This window comes from Pimephales promelas, chromosome 2 (assembly GCF_988280905.1).
Source record: "Pimephales promelas chromosome 2, fPimPro1.hap1.1, whole genome shotgun sequence".
NCBI lineage: Eukaryota > Metazoa > Chordata > Actinopteri > Cypriniformes > Leuciscidae > Pimephales > Pimephales promelas.
Window position 1 is genome coordinate 10,945,875 of NC_142770.1, and position 16,680 is coordinate 10,962,554.

Here is a 16,680-nt window from a genome sequence, read left to right on the forward strand (position 1 = left end):
GATAGTGCTTTAAGTGAGTACCAATATATTATGCATATCTAGGTAAAATTAGTAGTATAAAGCTGCTCACGTCTTCACAAGTAAACACTGACTAACACGTTGTCTTTACATCATGGGTGAGTCCTTGGTAGCATCTTCGGAGCCGTCAGCTGCGATCAGGCTTTGATTGGCAGGTCGGGTCAAACTGGCGAGGTCGATGGATTGGGTCAGGACATCAGGAGGTATGTTGAGGACCACAGCGGGCTGCTCCGAGCGCAGATTGTGGAGGAGCTGCAGGATTCGAAGGTGCACGACCAGTGGAGAACCAGAGAGAGACTCCACCGTGGTCTTCAGAGCTTCACAAGCTGCCTTTTCTCCCTCCGCAGCGATCACCTGTGATACAGCGAAGCGCAGTGGTTGTAGAGCTAGGTTGGTAAAAGGGTTGTAGGTTTGAATCCCATTTTGCACCGTTGGCCTTACTTTGACTTGTGCTTGACGTCTCGCTTCGGCCTCCACAGCGAAGTTGTGTTGAAGCGCAGATGGAAGACTGATTTCTTCTCTGTGACAGTGGACATATGTTATGATGAGTACCTCCGTGGAACTTCCTTTGGAGTTTAATCTGTTATTTACTTACATTTCCGCTCTTTCCACTTTGATTCCCCACCTGCAGGTTACCGAATCTAAAGTGACCTGTCCGACAAATTAAAGGGATAGTTCACTTTGAAATTAATTTTTGATATGTTTTATCTTACCTCAAGGCCATCCAAGATGTAGGTGTCTTTGTTTCCACAGTATTTTCAATTTTGATATTTTTAGGTCAAACCGTTCTTGTCTGTCAGTCATATAATGGAGGTCTATGGGGTCCACCTCAAAGAGCATGCACAGAGAAGTCCAAATTAAACATGATTTAATGACTCGTAAATGTAAGTACACATTGATGGCCTAAGACACTAAACGAGCGGTTTGTGTGAGAAAACGAACAGTATTTATATCGTTTTTACCTCTTGTAATCACAGTCACGTCCAAGTCTGCACAAGTGCGCCGGAAAGCCCCGGAAGTAATCCCTCGCATGTGTACATCACTCATTGTTTACACAGAGATTTCAGAAGTGTTATCCTTCACTATGAAGATCTAAACGTATTTAGATACACAGGAAATTGCAATGGAAGACGATTTCAATATATTTCAAAGACCAAAGCGCCTGTGACTTTAGATCACTTGGACGTGGCTGTGGTTACAAGAGGTAAAAACGATATAAATACTGTTAGTTTTCTCACAAAAACCGCTCGTTTCGTGTCTTAGGCCATCAATGTGTACTTACATTTACGAGTCATTAAATCATGTTTAATTTGGACTTCTCTGTGCATGCTCTTTGAGGTGGTGACCATAGACCTCCATTATATGACTGATAGACATGAACGCTTTGACTTAAAAATATCAAAATTGAAAATACTGTGTAAACAAAGACACCTACATCTTGGATGCCCTTGAGGTAAGCTAAAACATATCAAAATTTAATTTCAAAGTGCCTTTAAAACTTCTTATTTCAAGCCCTCATGAGGGGTCATAACTGTTGAGGTACCTGAACCTCCTGGGCCATCCGTTTCCTGTCCAGCAAAATATCAGTGAAGGCATGATGGGCCAGTATCTCTCTAACGGAGACCTGGGTCAGAGCCTGCAGCACATCTGGGACACCGCCGAGGGTTGAATAACACACGGACACATTCTCGATACGATAGTAACACACCGCACTCACTTCGGTACACACCAGATCTTTGGTCACCACCTGATGATGTAAGGACATTCAAATCATACGGTGTTTATTATTTTTCAGGCTTGTGATTTTCTTGGCGGACGTATTGGATCTTTACATATATTCATTGAGCAGACGCTTTTATCCTAAACGACTCAAAGTACATATATACATTTTATCAGTTGTTTTCTCTGAAATCAAAATGCTGCAAGCACCATGAGCTACACGAAAAGCCTGACTAGAGACTTACGGGTGACCAGCTGCCTCCCTCATGTTTACATACGTGCGTCAGTAGGATGGTATTTGTCATTGTCAGCTTTTTAGAGTACACTTCATTTTATGACTCGGAGGTCGTCTCTGAAAATGCAACGCAAACTTACACATGCAGAAAATATGGAAAATACTTTTTTTGTTGTTACCGTGTGAGGAGGGATCCTCAGTATTTTCAAACGAATGTCCACTATATGGCACACATCCAAAAATGGGAGAGAAAACATCAGCCCTGCAGCAAAATTAAATGTGATAAAAATGCAAAAATGTTAAATGATTAAAAATAACGTTTAAATGATTTCTTATATATGTTAATATTTAAATAATAATAAAATGTATGTAAAACAATAATATTAACACTGAAATATTAAGTTCACATAACTTATTTTTTCAAATTACAGAAGTAATTTACTTAATTTTAAGGCAATTCATTTTAAATAAAATTAATAAAATAAAATTAGAAATAAATAATACTAAAAAAATAATAAATTATAAAAAATATATATAAATAAAATAAATTAATTAGCACTAATTAATAATTATGCTAATTATTAATTATAAAATATTTTGAAACTAGACCTATTAATTGTAAAAATTATTATTTTATTTATAATAAACTCTTTACATAAAAACAGCAAATGTACTATATGTAAAAGTGTTCATATGAAAACGTACCAGGGCCCCTGGGTCTCTTCTGCAATAAATGACCCAACCGAAATATCACCGCTCTCTCATGTTCTCTCACAATCTACAAATAAACCATTTTATTATATATAATAATAACGGTTATAAATTATAGTTATTGGAAGTTAAAAGAGTTATTGATTTGTAACATTTAGTCTCAAAAACTAAAAGCATACCTTCACACAGAACCAGATTAAAATAGGAAAGAAGAAGATCACCACAGACAGGACCAAAACGATGAGAAGCTGCTCACAAACTCCGAGGTATCTCTTCTTCAAGCCTTTCGAGAAAATAAATGATGAGTGACAGAAGAACTGGGGTTCTCCATCTTTTTTAGATGTTTTCTTGTCTAAACTTACCTTCTCCAGGCCCCTCAGTCTCCAATAACCCCAATAACTCCTCTCGATCTTCTTTAATCCGCTCCCTCACGCTGTCTACGTTTACAACTGTGCTTCTGGAAATCATCTGAGGCTCTTTGGATTCACCACTTTCTTCTTCTTCAGTCACTTCTGGTTTTTCTTGTCTTTTGTGAGGCTCTTGGAGCTTGACGGATTTGGGTGCTTTGGTTTTTCTCTCTTTAGGAGAAGGTGACGGCTCCCTCTTTGTCCGCCCAGATCTTGAGGAATGAGATGTTTCGGCTCTTTTCTCCATCTCAGCGAGTAGCATGTGGTGTTCAGTGAGAGGAGCTGTGAGGTGTCATCTGGTGTCTGCTCAGCTCCTGTGTTCTGAAGGGGAGGATTTCTGTAGGCCTGTGAAGGTTCATGATGATGGGGGAGTGTTTGAGCTCTTTAATGAATGTTTCACAATGGTGGCCTCCTACACAGTTTCGTTAGATGCACTCAATGTAAGATCACTTGCTACAAAAAGCCTCATTCTATCTATCTACCTACAGTATCTATCTGTCTACCTACAGTATCTATCTATCTATCTATCTATCTATCTATCTATCTATCTATCTATCTATCTATCTATCTATCTATCTATCTATCTATGTATCTATGTATGTATCTATGTATGTATGTATGTATGTATGTAGACAGACACCAATATAGAAATATATTTTACGTTTTTATCGAAATTATTGCTATAGGGATAAGTGTCCCTAGCGTCCCTATACTAAATTCTACGCCCCTGCTATCAGGGTATTATAAATATCAATCTGCAGTGGTTATGTGGTAGTAGGATCTTTTAGAAAAGTCCCATTTTGCAAGTTAATCACGTGCTCTACAAGAACGTGGATGCTTTTTATAAGTTGAAACCTTGAAATTGTAGTAATTTTCAACGGTGTTTGCAAAATGTTTCAGTTTATATTCTTATATAAATTTGCAAATAATATACATATAGCCGATGTAAAAAGTATTTTTTGAATATAATAAAAAATAAACATAACATGCATGTAACGCGTTTTTAGCACCTGGTTTCCGTAGTTTTTGTAGCACCTTTTGAATAGTTTTTATTTCATTTCAGAGAAATGGAAAACTACACAATCAGGTAAAAACAAGAGATAATCATGTGAAATAAAGAAAAAGAACGCTATACAACAAAAACATGAAGCCATGTGTAAGTTAAGATCGGAATGCGGTCTCGGCAGCACAAGCAGCTTGACTGAATCCTGATAAACCACGTGTCTCACCGAGTCTGCTGCATCTGTCCACCCACAGAGAGAGAGAGAGACGCTAATGAAATAGTTTCACCTGCACTCTGAAAAGTTCATCTCGGAGGATATTTTCTGACAAACGCCTCGCTCCATTGAAGTCATTGCGCTGCACATGTGTGATACAAAATCCGCGTTTTTACGAAACGAGGGCGGCCTGTCGCGTGATCTGCATTGAACGAGAAAACGTGTTTATCTTGCACAAAAGGTAATCACTCGTCCACAAACTACAACAGTAGACATATAAAGTATATACATTTTTAAAAGCCGTTGCGTTAAAGCAATGTTGTCAATAGCCTAAATTACAATGAACGGTGAAGTATTACTATATTTTGGTCTGTTATTTATTATCTCGTGTGTTGTCATCATGATGAACTAATATTTACTTTAAAACTGTCATGTTTCTGTCAGCGGTTAGTCATAAATTCTGTTTTTAGCTGTCAGAATGACCCAAGACCAACTCCTCACGGGACTGAAGAAGGACCTCCGGTCTCTCTTGATCTCAGCTAAGCGTGGCTTGACCCCTGAGCAGCTCAAGAGAGACTACCAGACCATGCTGGGCTTCCCCATTCCCCTCAGGTTACTGGGATTCAGAAACGTTTTAGATATGGTCAAGGAAATGCCAGATGTTGTGCACTTGGAGTACCACCTTGATGGCAGCATAATTTTAAAAGGTGATTTCAGTATTTCATCCCTTTTGTTAGCTGGTAAATCATTGTTTATGGCCTAGAGAATGTCTACTGTGTACTACCATACAATATTTTTTCAAAATAAGGTCCCATGGTGGTCAACCGGGAGGGGAGGGACTTAGGCTCTCTATAGCAAGTCTTAAATCATACAAATGGTGTCTTCAAGAAATTTTAGCATTCATTTTACTCACCCAAACCTGTACGAGTTTCTTTCTTTTAATGTACACAAACGATTGGAACTTTGGCACCATTTGCTTCCATAGTATTTTTTTTTTCTACAATGGAAGTCAATGGTGCCAAACAACTGTTTGTCCCCAATCGTTCTTCAAAATATCTTCCTTTGTGTTCAGCAGAAGAAAGAAACTCATAGAGGTTTGGATGGAGTATCACTTTAATGCAAAAATTTCTTGAAGACACGATTTGTATGATTTAAAGGCATACTCCACCATTTTTTCATATTAAACCATGTTATTCCCTTAACTAAAACGAGTTGATGCATACCTCTCTCGTCTCAGTGCGTGCATTCAATCGCTCTGAAGTACTCCTTTAACTTTGAAGGATCCATCCACTTACATTTATATGAATTTATTTTTCTAATAATCTTAGTTTGTGTTCCACAGACGCAATATTTCCTCTTGTTGTTCTAAGAACATACCGAACTGTCACTTCAAAACTGAGGTCATTTTTGTGTAGTGTAGTTCAAGTTTTTTTTTCCATTTGCAGCCATTGGAGACGAGAGCACCAAAGGCATCGAAGAGCTAGTGTCCAAGCAGCGGGACCACAAACCCAAACCCAAAGTCAACAATCGGAGGGGAAATCTGGTGAACTTCCACACCTCTTTCCCACGCCATCAGCCTGTTATTCTCCCTCGGCGTGGCCCAGCAAAGCCCGCCCTGCCTGCTCAGCTGCGCAGCCAACTAACACAATTGCTATCTCATGGGCCGGTCCGATTATCAGAGCTGGAATACAAGTATACAGTGCAGTTCGGAAAGCCGCTCCAGATCACTCAATATGGCTTCTACTCCATATCCGAGATGCTGGTGGCTGCCGCGGATTTCATAATTATGCAGCAGACTCGCACTGGCTCACAACTACTTCTGAAAAGCTCTGTGGTGCCACTAAATCAGACCGAAAATCGGATGTCAAGCCTTTCCAAGAAGTGTATGTATATGATATTGGAATCTATTGAAAGCCTAGTTTGATGATCTTTTGCGTGATGATTGCTCTTGGTTTTATTTTGCAGTGGAACCTCCTTTGGTGGAAAAATTCAGTCCTGAAGCAACTTCACCGCCTAAAAGCGAACAGCAAAGTTTGTCCCCTGCTGTTCCTAAACCAGAGCCTGTGAAGAAAGAGCACTCTTTTGAAGAAACCATTTTTAAGGTTTGGATATTGTCCAAGCGCTTGTATGAAATAAGTGCGATATTCGCTGTAATTGTGCTATAAATAAATCTTCTAGCTTGAGGAGGAGCTCAGACAGCAGATTTTCGAGAAGGGCACCGCTGGCTCCGTCAGCCGCGAACTGAAAGATAAGCTACGGAAGGTCAGACGTAACTGCTTAAACTCAGCCTTTCTTGTCTCATATTCTCACCTTGGCTTATGAGATATGGATCTTATTTCAGGTTGTAGCTCAAAATGGCAAGGGGATCTCCATTCACAATCTACCAGCAGAATATAAGGTATTATCACAAAGCCTGTCTGGAACATGTCGGAGTTAATATCTGAAGAAGAAATTAAGAAATTGGATTTTGCATGCAGAAATGAAGCTTTTTTGGGGGGGCATTAAAGCTACACCGTGTAACTCTTTTAGTTTATTCTTAGCTAAAAACACTTAGTTCTTTCAAAAATATGCTCATTAATGTATATTTACTTTGTTCAAGTAATAAAGTATTCTCGTGAGTGTATAATATGCCATTGAAAATACATACGGGTAACGGGTGCCATGTTGCCCTTCCATCTTGAAAGTACATTAGCCAAAGAGGGACATACCCGTTAATTCAAGCTTCGGCTTTCGCGTTTACGTTTGAGTTAACACTCATGGACAAGATCGAACTGGAAGCCATGTTAATCTTGGACTACATTGGCCACCGTAGGAATTAAAACGAAATCGGAGTTGAGAGGAACAAAAACTAATATTCATTGGAGTGTCATATACATTTTCACCACTAGATGGGGGTAAAAATCACACAGTGTAGCTTTAACATTTTATGTTTTTTCTTTTGTATAAGGTATAATATGTGGTCAGCCAGATGTTTTTGCAAAATAAACCATGTCATGATGGTCAGAATCTTGTTTCACTCTGTGAAAACTACAACAGCTTATCCTTTTTTTGAGTTGCTAGATGGCACTATTCTAACTTGTGGTCTGTTTTTTTGCTGTTAGAGAATGTATAGTGAGGAGTTGCCGGTGAGCCAGTGTGGCTTTCTGAGCGTGACTGAGATGGTTGGTGCTTTAAGTGATACATTTTCCATCCAAAGAGGTGCTGATGAGAGTGAAAACCACTGGATGGTCGTGGAGTTCAAACCAAATGACATACAACCCAGTAAATCTGGTACTCCCCTTTCTTATTTGTGTCATATGGATTGGAACAAAACCAAAACAAATGAGTGCTTCAGATGCATTAATCACTTTTAATGAGACTTTGATTGTGATGTATTCCTTTTGCAAGAATTATCCCCGGGTCACGGCACCACTTCCAATCCGACGGACGAATCACCGAATCCCTCCAGCAAGGCTTATTACTTAGGCTATGCAGAATCTGCCTGGGAGCGCGAAGAGTCGGAGCAATCCACAGACCCTCAAGAGTCTGACGCTGAGCTCAGAGTCACCAATAAAACCATCCATCAGGTTAAGAGTCATTAGTGATAATCCATTATCTTTCCTTCCCAGATGAATCATCCCCTACAGTAAACTTTCAGAGCTGCACTTTTGTAATGTCAATATTTAATTTAAATAGATACAATTGGTGTTAGTGCTGTCAATCGATTAATTGCATCTAACATAAGTCTGTGTGAATATATATATATATATATATATATATATATATATATACATACCTATGTGTGAAATTAAAAACATGAAGAAAAATTTCAGATAGACTTGAAGGTTATGGATCTGAAGTGTATATATATATATATAAACACACTCTAAATATATTTACAAACTTTTGTTAGATGCGATTTTGTCGGTTTGACCGCTTTAACTCCAAAGTATGCATGAATACTTTATTTATTTAAATGATATATTTTGACATTATATAACCTGTGTATATGTTGTATTATATGCTGCAAATTATATTATACATTAAAACATCTAATCTATATATATATATATATATATATATATATATATATATATACTGTATAAATTTGACATAATATATATATATATATATGTGTGTGTGTGTATATACTGTATAAAAGCGAGATCTGTAAATGTCAGGTAAAATTTATATTTATATTATAAACTAAGATATAAAACCTATATGTTACATAATAAAATATGACGTATTAAATGACAAAAAAATTATATACTGTATATAGATGGATATCTGTATATATTAAACAAAAACCCCCAATTTTTTAATCATTTTATTTAATAATTTTATTTTATTTATTAATTTTTATTATATTTATTGAATTTAAAAAAAGTATATTTTTAAAAAATATTTAAATTTAAAAAAAATTTAAAATATATATTTTATTTTTCATGTATATACTGCATATAGATTTATATATTATTTATATTACATATTAATATTTTATATATAAATATTTTTTCTTAAATATCCAAGCATGTGTGTATTTATATATGTATGTATGTATGTGTATATATATATACAAAATAGTGCACCCACAAATATTATGTAAACACAAACTTTTATTTTGGATGCGATTAATCGCGATTAATCATTTGACAGCCCTAATAGATATCTCTATATGCTAAAACAAAAAAATCAATGCGTGTGTGGCTGTTTGTCGTAGATGGGAGATCTTTTCCCAGAGTTGATGGTGAGTCATGTAACAGCGGTTCCTCCAGACGCGGTGCGCTGCCAGAAGCTGAAGTCGCCCATTCGCAGGAGAGATAGAGAGCTGGTGCCAGTCCTGGTGGAGCAGACAGAGTCACCCAGCCACTTCTACATCCGCTTCAGCCAAAACAAGGAGGCCAGAGCCCTGGAGAACATGATGATTGAAATGAGGTATCTCGCTGACTAATTTCATCATTATTTGGGCTGGGATTGCATAGGCATAGCGTGTCATTCCAATCATGCCCAAATTACTGTTTGCAGGAGCTGTTACTCCTACCCAGACGTGGCGGAGAGATACAGGCTGCCTGATGCCTATGTGCGGCCGGGTCAGGTGTGCTGCGTGGCCCCAAGAGACATGTGGTTCTACCGTGTGGTGATCCACGAGGTGTTCAGTAGTACTGAAGTAAAGGTGTACTACGTCGACTTCGGAGACATCACAAAAGTGGAACGAAACAGCCTCAGATTTCTCAAGTAAATTCAACATTTGTTATAAATCAAATTTGTAGTAGTATAAATTAAAGTTGGACAAATGTTTGTATCTCTGCTGCTCTGTGTAATCCGAAAATCTTTCCAGAGCTTGTTACGCTGATCTCCCGGCTCAGGCTGTCCCAGCAATGTTAGCTGGAGTTCGGCCCGTCACGGTAAGAAGTGTTGTTATTGTTAACTAAAACTATTAAAAATTGTTTTCGTTAATTGAAATTAAGCTCAAATAAAATATAAATATCACTTAAAATAAAGATAAAATATATTACAAAGTGACAAAAAAATGACCAAAACTTAAGGTAAAAATAAAACGAAAACTGAATATAACCTACATCTATACATCCATAACCTACAAATAACCTTCATCTGTTGTCACTTCACTGACATTCATAAATCCAGTAAGGGTCCATCAGTTTTCGCCTACTGTTTTTCTGATACAATGTGTTCGCACATGTATAGTGTATATAATAGGGAAATATTCGACTCGAGTCTTGATTTGAACAATTAATTAAAAGACCTGCCACACAAGAGTCATTTATTTTTGAATCTGAATACAATTGTTGTGTTCCAGTCAGTATTTGAAACAACACGAGCAACATGTCTTGGCTTTCTTCTCAGAGCATTTGGAATCAGAGTGCTATCAGCTCTTTCCAGCGGATGTGTTGTGAGCGCACTCTGGTGGCTGCCATTCACAGCTACCAGAACGACTTCCTGTTGCTCTTCCTGTGCGACACCAACACGGAGGAGGATGTTTACATTCACTCCGCCCTACAGAAAGAGGGCCACGCCCTTCCCAGCAGTACCGCATACGGATTGGTCTGGACACAAATCTTCATTATACCCACTTATCGGCAAACCTGATTGAAATCTGATCTCCAGTACTTGCTTGTTTCTTCTCGTTTGGCTTTTTAGGCGTCAAGGCAGTTCAATCCATTGACGTCTTACTTCGGAGATGATCAGATCGATGATGTAAAGGAGTCTCTCACACCCTCCACATGTTATTCTCCAGATATAGAGGGAAATGGCTCTCCATGCTCCTCTCAAACGGTAACTTTAATCAAGCTTCTTCCAGTGTCATGATGTGAATTTTCACACCAATAGTATAGGCAAGCAGTAGTCACAATTTAAATAAAATAATCTATTATAGTGCAGTAGCTTTCTAATCAAGTTTGTAATTTGCGAGTGTTCATTTTGAACTCTTTCCAGGGTTCCAGCTCTGAAAATGGACAAACCAACTTCGCCCCCATTGATGTTGAACCAAGCCTGGACCTTCCTGCACTCGAGTGTATAAATGTTCCTGACGTCAACGCTGAGGCTGAAGTGAGTCTTTTTCCACGTATGTACAATAATATTTTGGATTTGCTTCTTAAACCTCATATGTTCTTTCAGAGTGAGAACGTAAATCCATTCGAGGCTCTGCAGGGTAAAGACCCATTAAGCAGCAGTCAATGGGATCAAGGATGGACAGCAGAGGACAAAACAGATGTCAGACCTGACGTCAAGACTGAAGAGGAATCGAAAGTAAGAACGCCATCTCGTACACGCAACAGCTTTTTGAGTGTCAAATGTTTTTTGAGGTAAAATCTGCTCATGATAGGATTCGTTTGGCACACAGTCGTCGCTCAGAATGACACGAGGTGCTGTGCTGTGCGTCTGGAGATTTAATCTCCTGACGGATTGTTCCCCATTACAGCCCCGTTCTCCCGCTGAGCCCTTTGGGAGGCAGTTGATCTTAATTGTGCGCTGATTAGATGAGAATGTTAATTAGCCTCTCCGCAGAGGTTCATCTGCTTAATCATTCGACTGAACGGTTCATCGGAAAAGGCAAGTTTCTACAGGAGACGTGCAATAGTCATTTTCAGCTATTTCCAGGTTGAAATTTCAGAATCTAGCTTATAAATATGCTTTCGCCATGTCTTATTAAAAATAACAGTCTTATTGTGTTGTTATTATTGAATATGTTGAAATATTTAATACTTGCTGTAATACGTAGCCCTCAAACTGTATTCACTTTATAGCACTTAATCTTGTAATTGTGGACATATGTGGGCACATAGGACTCGGTGTGATTCTAATTTTTATTTATTATAAATGTTATATCACTGTCTTCGATAAAGTTTTGTCTATTCATTTATGGTGTTTTTTTTATTTTGGGGGTATTTTTGAATTTATTTACTTCAAAAAGTACCATATTTTCTATGTAAATTAATTACTATGTATTTTTATTTTTTAACTAAGTTAAAATATCATTCCAATAAGTTCTTAGAGCTAAAACCAAAAGATGAAGTGACTTTGCTGTCTTATTTTGGCTTATTTTAGAATGCTCTAAATTACAGTTTTTCCTATTCATTTCTATGGGTGCCCATTTTTGACCCAAATACAAGATTTGTTTTTTTCACCCAGTTAACATTGTAGAATTGAGTTAAAAAAATGTGTGTGTTCAGGAGGAAAACTTAGCAGAAAAGTAGCCAAGTCTTGTACCGCTCAGATCAAGGGAAATATTTTTTTAAAAATAAAGCAAAACTATTTTGCCCACATTTGTCCAGAATACGGTTTTAGGGTTAATATGTATTATTTAAAAAAAATGAAATTAAGACTTTGGTTACACTTTAGTTTAGGATCCAATTCTCAAATATATTTATGTTTTATTCTGAGATAAAATGCATCATTAGGGATGCACCGATCTGAAAATTTTGGCTGATAACCAATAATGCTTTATTTTTGAAAGCTGATGACTGATAATTGGCAGATTAATCTAAATCCAAATTTTTATGTAAATTGAGAGCCTGAATAAAAAAAAACATAAGTCTGACAATTAAAACCATGTTCAAAGTACACAATAATAATGTTCTCATTATAATTTAAAGGAGTAGTTCACTTTAAAAAACCTTTTGCTGATAATTTACTCACCCCCATGTCATCCAAGATGTCCACGTCATTCTTTCTTCAGTCGAAAATTAGGGTTTTTGATGAAAACATTCCAGGATTTTTCTGCATATAATGGACTTCAGTGGAAACCAAACGGTTCAAGGTCCAAAAGACACTTTCAGTGCAAACTGCAAACTGTTCAAAGGGCTTTAAACGATTCCAGACGATGAATAATGGTCTTATCAAGCGAAACGATCGCTCATTTAAAAACTAAATTACAATGTTAAGGTTTTATAAGCTCAAATGCTCGCCTTACTCTGTTCTGTGATCTGCGTTTGTGACTCTCCTGTTCAAACTCATTCATCAAAATTAATGAATCTTTTTCTGAGTCAATTCATTCATTTTGTTCGTTGAATGATCCAAATGACTCAGAAAAACGTTTGTTCATTTTGAAAAAATGAGTTCGAACAGGAGAGTCACGAACGCGCATCACAGAATGTAATTAAAATTGGCCACATTACACTGTCTGCACCATGTGTCGCGCCATGCCGCAACTGTCCACACCAGACGCAACAAAGCGACTGTTGCCAATCCATTACTTCAAGTAGCACGAGCGTTTGAAATGCGTCGTAAATAAAATGGTCATCAGTTTACCGTTATAAATGTGTAGTCGTGCCGCATCCAGCGTAGACAGCATCACTGATTATAATGGGTTCCGTTTTCTTTTGTCTGTTGTAGACATTGTGTTAGTTTAATAGTATTCATGTTTTTTTTACATAGCCTGAGATTGTGTCTCCTCCACCTGTTCAAGAAACTGTGAGTGAACTGCAGATGTGTGTGTCTCCAGCTAAACCAAAGCCCGTCTCAAGCACATGCACCAGCCCCCACACCTCTAGCCCGATCCAGATCAACTGCATCTATCCAGGTAAAGCATATATTAGGGCTATCGATTTAACATGCAAATATATATAGTAAACAAATATATATAGTAAAAACTATGTGTTTGGATTTTGTCATTTATTTTGGGCTATTTTTAATATTTATTTAAAAAAAGTGGACCGAAAATAATGGGTTAAAATTTGAAATTCCAATGCACTGCATTTAAAGCAAATCACTGCTCAGTTTTCCTAGTTTTTCCAGGCGTACCAGTCTATCCGGTCCAGCCCCCGTTTTCCCAGTTCATGATGCAGTTCTTAAGCAGCCCAGTCCCCGTGGGACAGGGTCCACACTCTCCGTTCTGGCAGCACACCTCTCCGTTAGCCCTGACACCAGCTGCGCGCCTGTCTGCCGGAGCCAACGTCCTACACCGGCGCTCCAAACACACAGTCTGACCAGCCAGAAGCGGTGCGTGTTCGTTTCAGAACCTATTTTGGACTTTCGTTATGTTCATTAACCTTCTGTTCTTTCATTTCTTTGGCTGCTACATCCTAGAAATATATCAAATGATATAATAAAAGCAGCGGAGGGCACATAAGGACAAGTCAGTGCAGATATATCTCTAGTTCATTTTATCGTAATGCCTCTCCAGCAGCAGATTGTTCTTTATTTGTATGTATTTGCATAGACAATGCTAAAGTTTTGTATGTTTTTATGTTTGCACTATGAACCAATTGGACATTTGTTTTATTTAAGTTGCCTGTTCAGTGTTCAATTCAGAATTTTTCTTTTACCAACAAAATGTTTTACAAAGAAGAAAATGTGATAAAAAAAAAAAAGGAGGATACACTGAAAATTGTGTCTGGTTATTTTGTGATGATTGATTTTGCATTTAATATCAGTGTCTGAATACATTGAGTGCAGTTTACGGGCAAATTTACTCTCCAACTCTTTTGCAGAAACTTAGCCGCTCCATACCTGCGACGGGAAGACATTTGTCAAACTTTCTTTTCCGATACGATCTCATACACATGTGGACGTTCATCTTGACCAGTGTTGTCTAGTTTCACTGGATTAGTGATTTTCCAACTTTACATACTCCGTCATTCAATTTCGCCCACTCTTGTTGCTTGTTCTCTGCCTTTTGGCATATTTAGTTTGACCCAACATTCTCCGTGGGAGGATTCTTGCTCCACTGAACATGTTGAAATATTAAATTACTCAAACAGGATGTCAGTTAACCAAGTGCATTCGTAACATGCTGCATAAACAGCGGCCAAGAAAGGGTGCAGGTTAACACCACTCCGTCGGTCCTGAATCTTCCTTGTTTGGTTCAATTACTGTTAATGGCATCTTAACGAGCTTTCTTTGAGATGCCCGGTATCTTAACAAGACCAGCTGGAGAAGTGAAGAATATTACCTCATTTAAACGCGAGGAAAAAAGCTGAATGGTGCAGAAACCAAATTAGCATTGGACGCTAAGCTAATGAAGTTTAATTGAAAAAAACACACTTGGCTGAGATTGGAAGTCCGTGTTTGCCACATAAGGAAAAAAAGCATGTTTTGGTCAATTTGGACTTTTTGTGCCCATTTCAGCCACATTTGTCACAAGAAAATAAATCGTGTTTTAGTAAATTATAATTATGATTTAAGTCACAGTTATTGGCATTAAAAGTTTTAGTAATTTGTCAAAATATCTGATTAGTCAATTTTGTCAATCTTAATTGGACGTATTTAATTTCAATGTGTCGTTATTGACTTTATGACGTGATTTTGACTTTCTCATAATTATAACTTAGGTAGGTCATTTCGACTTTCTATTTCATAGTTATGACAGTCATGATTATGAGATAAAAAGTCAAAATTGATGTCATAATTTCAACATTTTATCTCGTCATTTTGTCTTCATGTATTAATTTAAATATTCATAATTGACTTCATGCCATGTCTTGTAATAGACATCTGTTTTTATTGGTTATCTCAATTTCAGCTCGTCATACTTGACTTTATGCACTAATTATGAAATAAAAAGTCAAAATTATGATGTACTATGACAAAAGTCATAATAATAATAATGAACATTTTCTTTTTCATCGCATAGATATGACTTTGTATGTCATAATTAGGTTTTACCAAATCTTTTGAGGCACAAATGGGTCCTCAAAACTGAGTGGGGATTTCCAGTGCAAAACAGCCCTGTCAAATATTTTTCAGTCATTTTAAATGTGTCATGAACAAAGGAACAGGTGATTACGTTCATGAATAGTCTCATTGCATTTCCAAATGTAATGCATGTCAGCAATTTTCACTATTTTACTGAATACTGAGCATAAAATCAAATCACACGCAGTCAAAAAGCAGTCTAGGCCTTTCCGCTCCCTGTTCCTTCAAGCTTATAATACGCTTTGCCACAGCTGATGAATTCTAATATCTTTTGCTAACCTCTGCCAGCTCCAATAACGGAAGATGAACTCGATAAGCAAAACAAGGCAGTGAGTCACTTTTTGTGGGGACACTTGTTTGTTGGAGCATTGCTAGTATGCCTATATCCATGTGACAAACCATCAAATTACACAAGGACTTTTCACTTCACATCATATCTCAGTATTCTGCAAATATTTCTGTGCAATTATGATCAAACAGACGGATTGTTTCATGATGTCTTTGTGTGAAGCTTGAAAGCTGTTTACTGATATACTTTGAGAGGATTTGGAGATGTACCTTTCTCATGAGCCGGATGATGTGATTTTATGCCATTATAGAAGGATCTTTGTACAAATGAATGAGGGAAGGGAGCTCTGATAGGGATCGAATTAAAGCACACTGCTGCATGGCAAATCATATTACCCTGGTTAACTGACCCACACAGACCTTTTCCCTGCCAAGATGCCGCTGGTTACCATAGAGATGTTGTCCTACCTCCCGGTTTTTCCTGTGGTACTTTCTGGAAAATAGCCGATATGTGGCCTGCTATCTATCTAGACTAGTTATCTCATGGTTTTATAGACCTTATTTGAAAGAAAGCTAAGGTGGTTGGGTTTTCAGTTTATCTAGCAACAGAAGGTTGCATCACTGTTAGCTCAAGTAGAAAGAATTCTTACAAAAATCAGGTTACCACTTTTTGCAATGCACTCTATAATTAATTATAACGTAAACCCCGGACTGGATCTGCAGCTGGAGTCACACTTTGAGCGGAGGGGAAATCGCTCCGTTCCACATACGTGCTGGAGCAATGACGATTGGGCTTCTTTTGGAGATTGGCAGAGAAGAAATACAAACAAAGTAAACTAACCAATATTTGTCTGAAACGTAGTGTACATTACTAGATTTTAATGACTTGTTTATTGAATTATTATATAAAGCAATATAACACAGTCTGACTGCATTGGCCGCGCGCGAT

General features: G+C 37.6%; 2 protein-coding genes across 7 annotated transcripts; one reads left to right on the top strand and one right to left on the bottom strand.

The window, feature by feature from the left end:
• Positions 1 to 7: 7 nt before the first annotated feature.
• On the bottom strand, positions 8 to 3,577 carry nphs2 (NPHS2 stomatin family member, podocin). The gene is made up of 8 exons (XM_039682486.2): positions 3,046 to 3,577; positions 2,863 to 2,966; positions 2,678 to 2,750; positions 2,152 to 2,234; positions 1,562 to 1,765; positions 614 to 669; positions 460 to 538; positions 8 to 372 (listed from the first exon to the last, which is right to left on the bottom strand). Exons 1-8 carry the CDS (start codon positions 3,350 to 3,352, stop codon positions 106 to 108), a joined length of 1,173 nt encoding a protein of 390 aa, XP_039538420.1. The 5' UTR covers positions 3,353 to 3,577; the 3' UTR covers positions 8 to 105.
• A 750-nt stretch (positions 3,578 to 4,327) lies between these two features.
• Positions 4,328 to 14,136, top strand: tdrd5 (tudor domain containing 5). 6 transcript variants are annotated; one of them, XM_089134901.1, is made up of 17 exons: positions 4,328 to 4,548; positions 4,778 to 5,014; positions 5,753 to 6,190; positions 6,273 to 6,409; positions 6,486 to 6,569; positions 6,649 to 6,705; positions 7,409 to 7,577; positions 7,695 to 7,873; positions 9,010 to 9,224; positions 9,315 to 9,524; positions 9,628 to 9,694; positions 10,155 to 10,352; positions 10,449 to 10,583; positions 10,743 to 10,856; positions 10,926 to 11,057; positions 13,185 to 13,329; positions 13,527 to 14,136. In XM_089134901.1, the coding sequence occupies exons 2-17, from the start codon at positions 4,786 to 4,788 to the stop codon at positions 13,733 to 13,735; spliced, it is 2,718 nt and encodes a 905-aa protein (XP_088991027.1). In that variant the 5' UTR covers positions 4,328 to 4,548; positions 4,778 to 4,785; the 3' UTR covers positions 13,736 to 14,136. The 6 variants fall into 6 exon arrangements, with proteins under 6 accessions (XP_088991027.1, XP_088991031.1, XP_088991033.1 ...); XM_089134905.1 differs by having other exon boundaries at positions 13,536 to 14,136; XM_089134907.1 differs by having other exon boundaries at positions 13,545 to 14,136.
• The last annotated feature ends 2,544 nt before the right edge of the window (positions 14,137 to 16,680 follow it).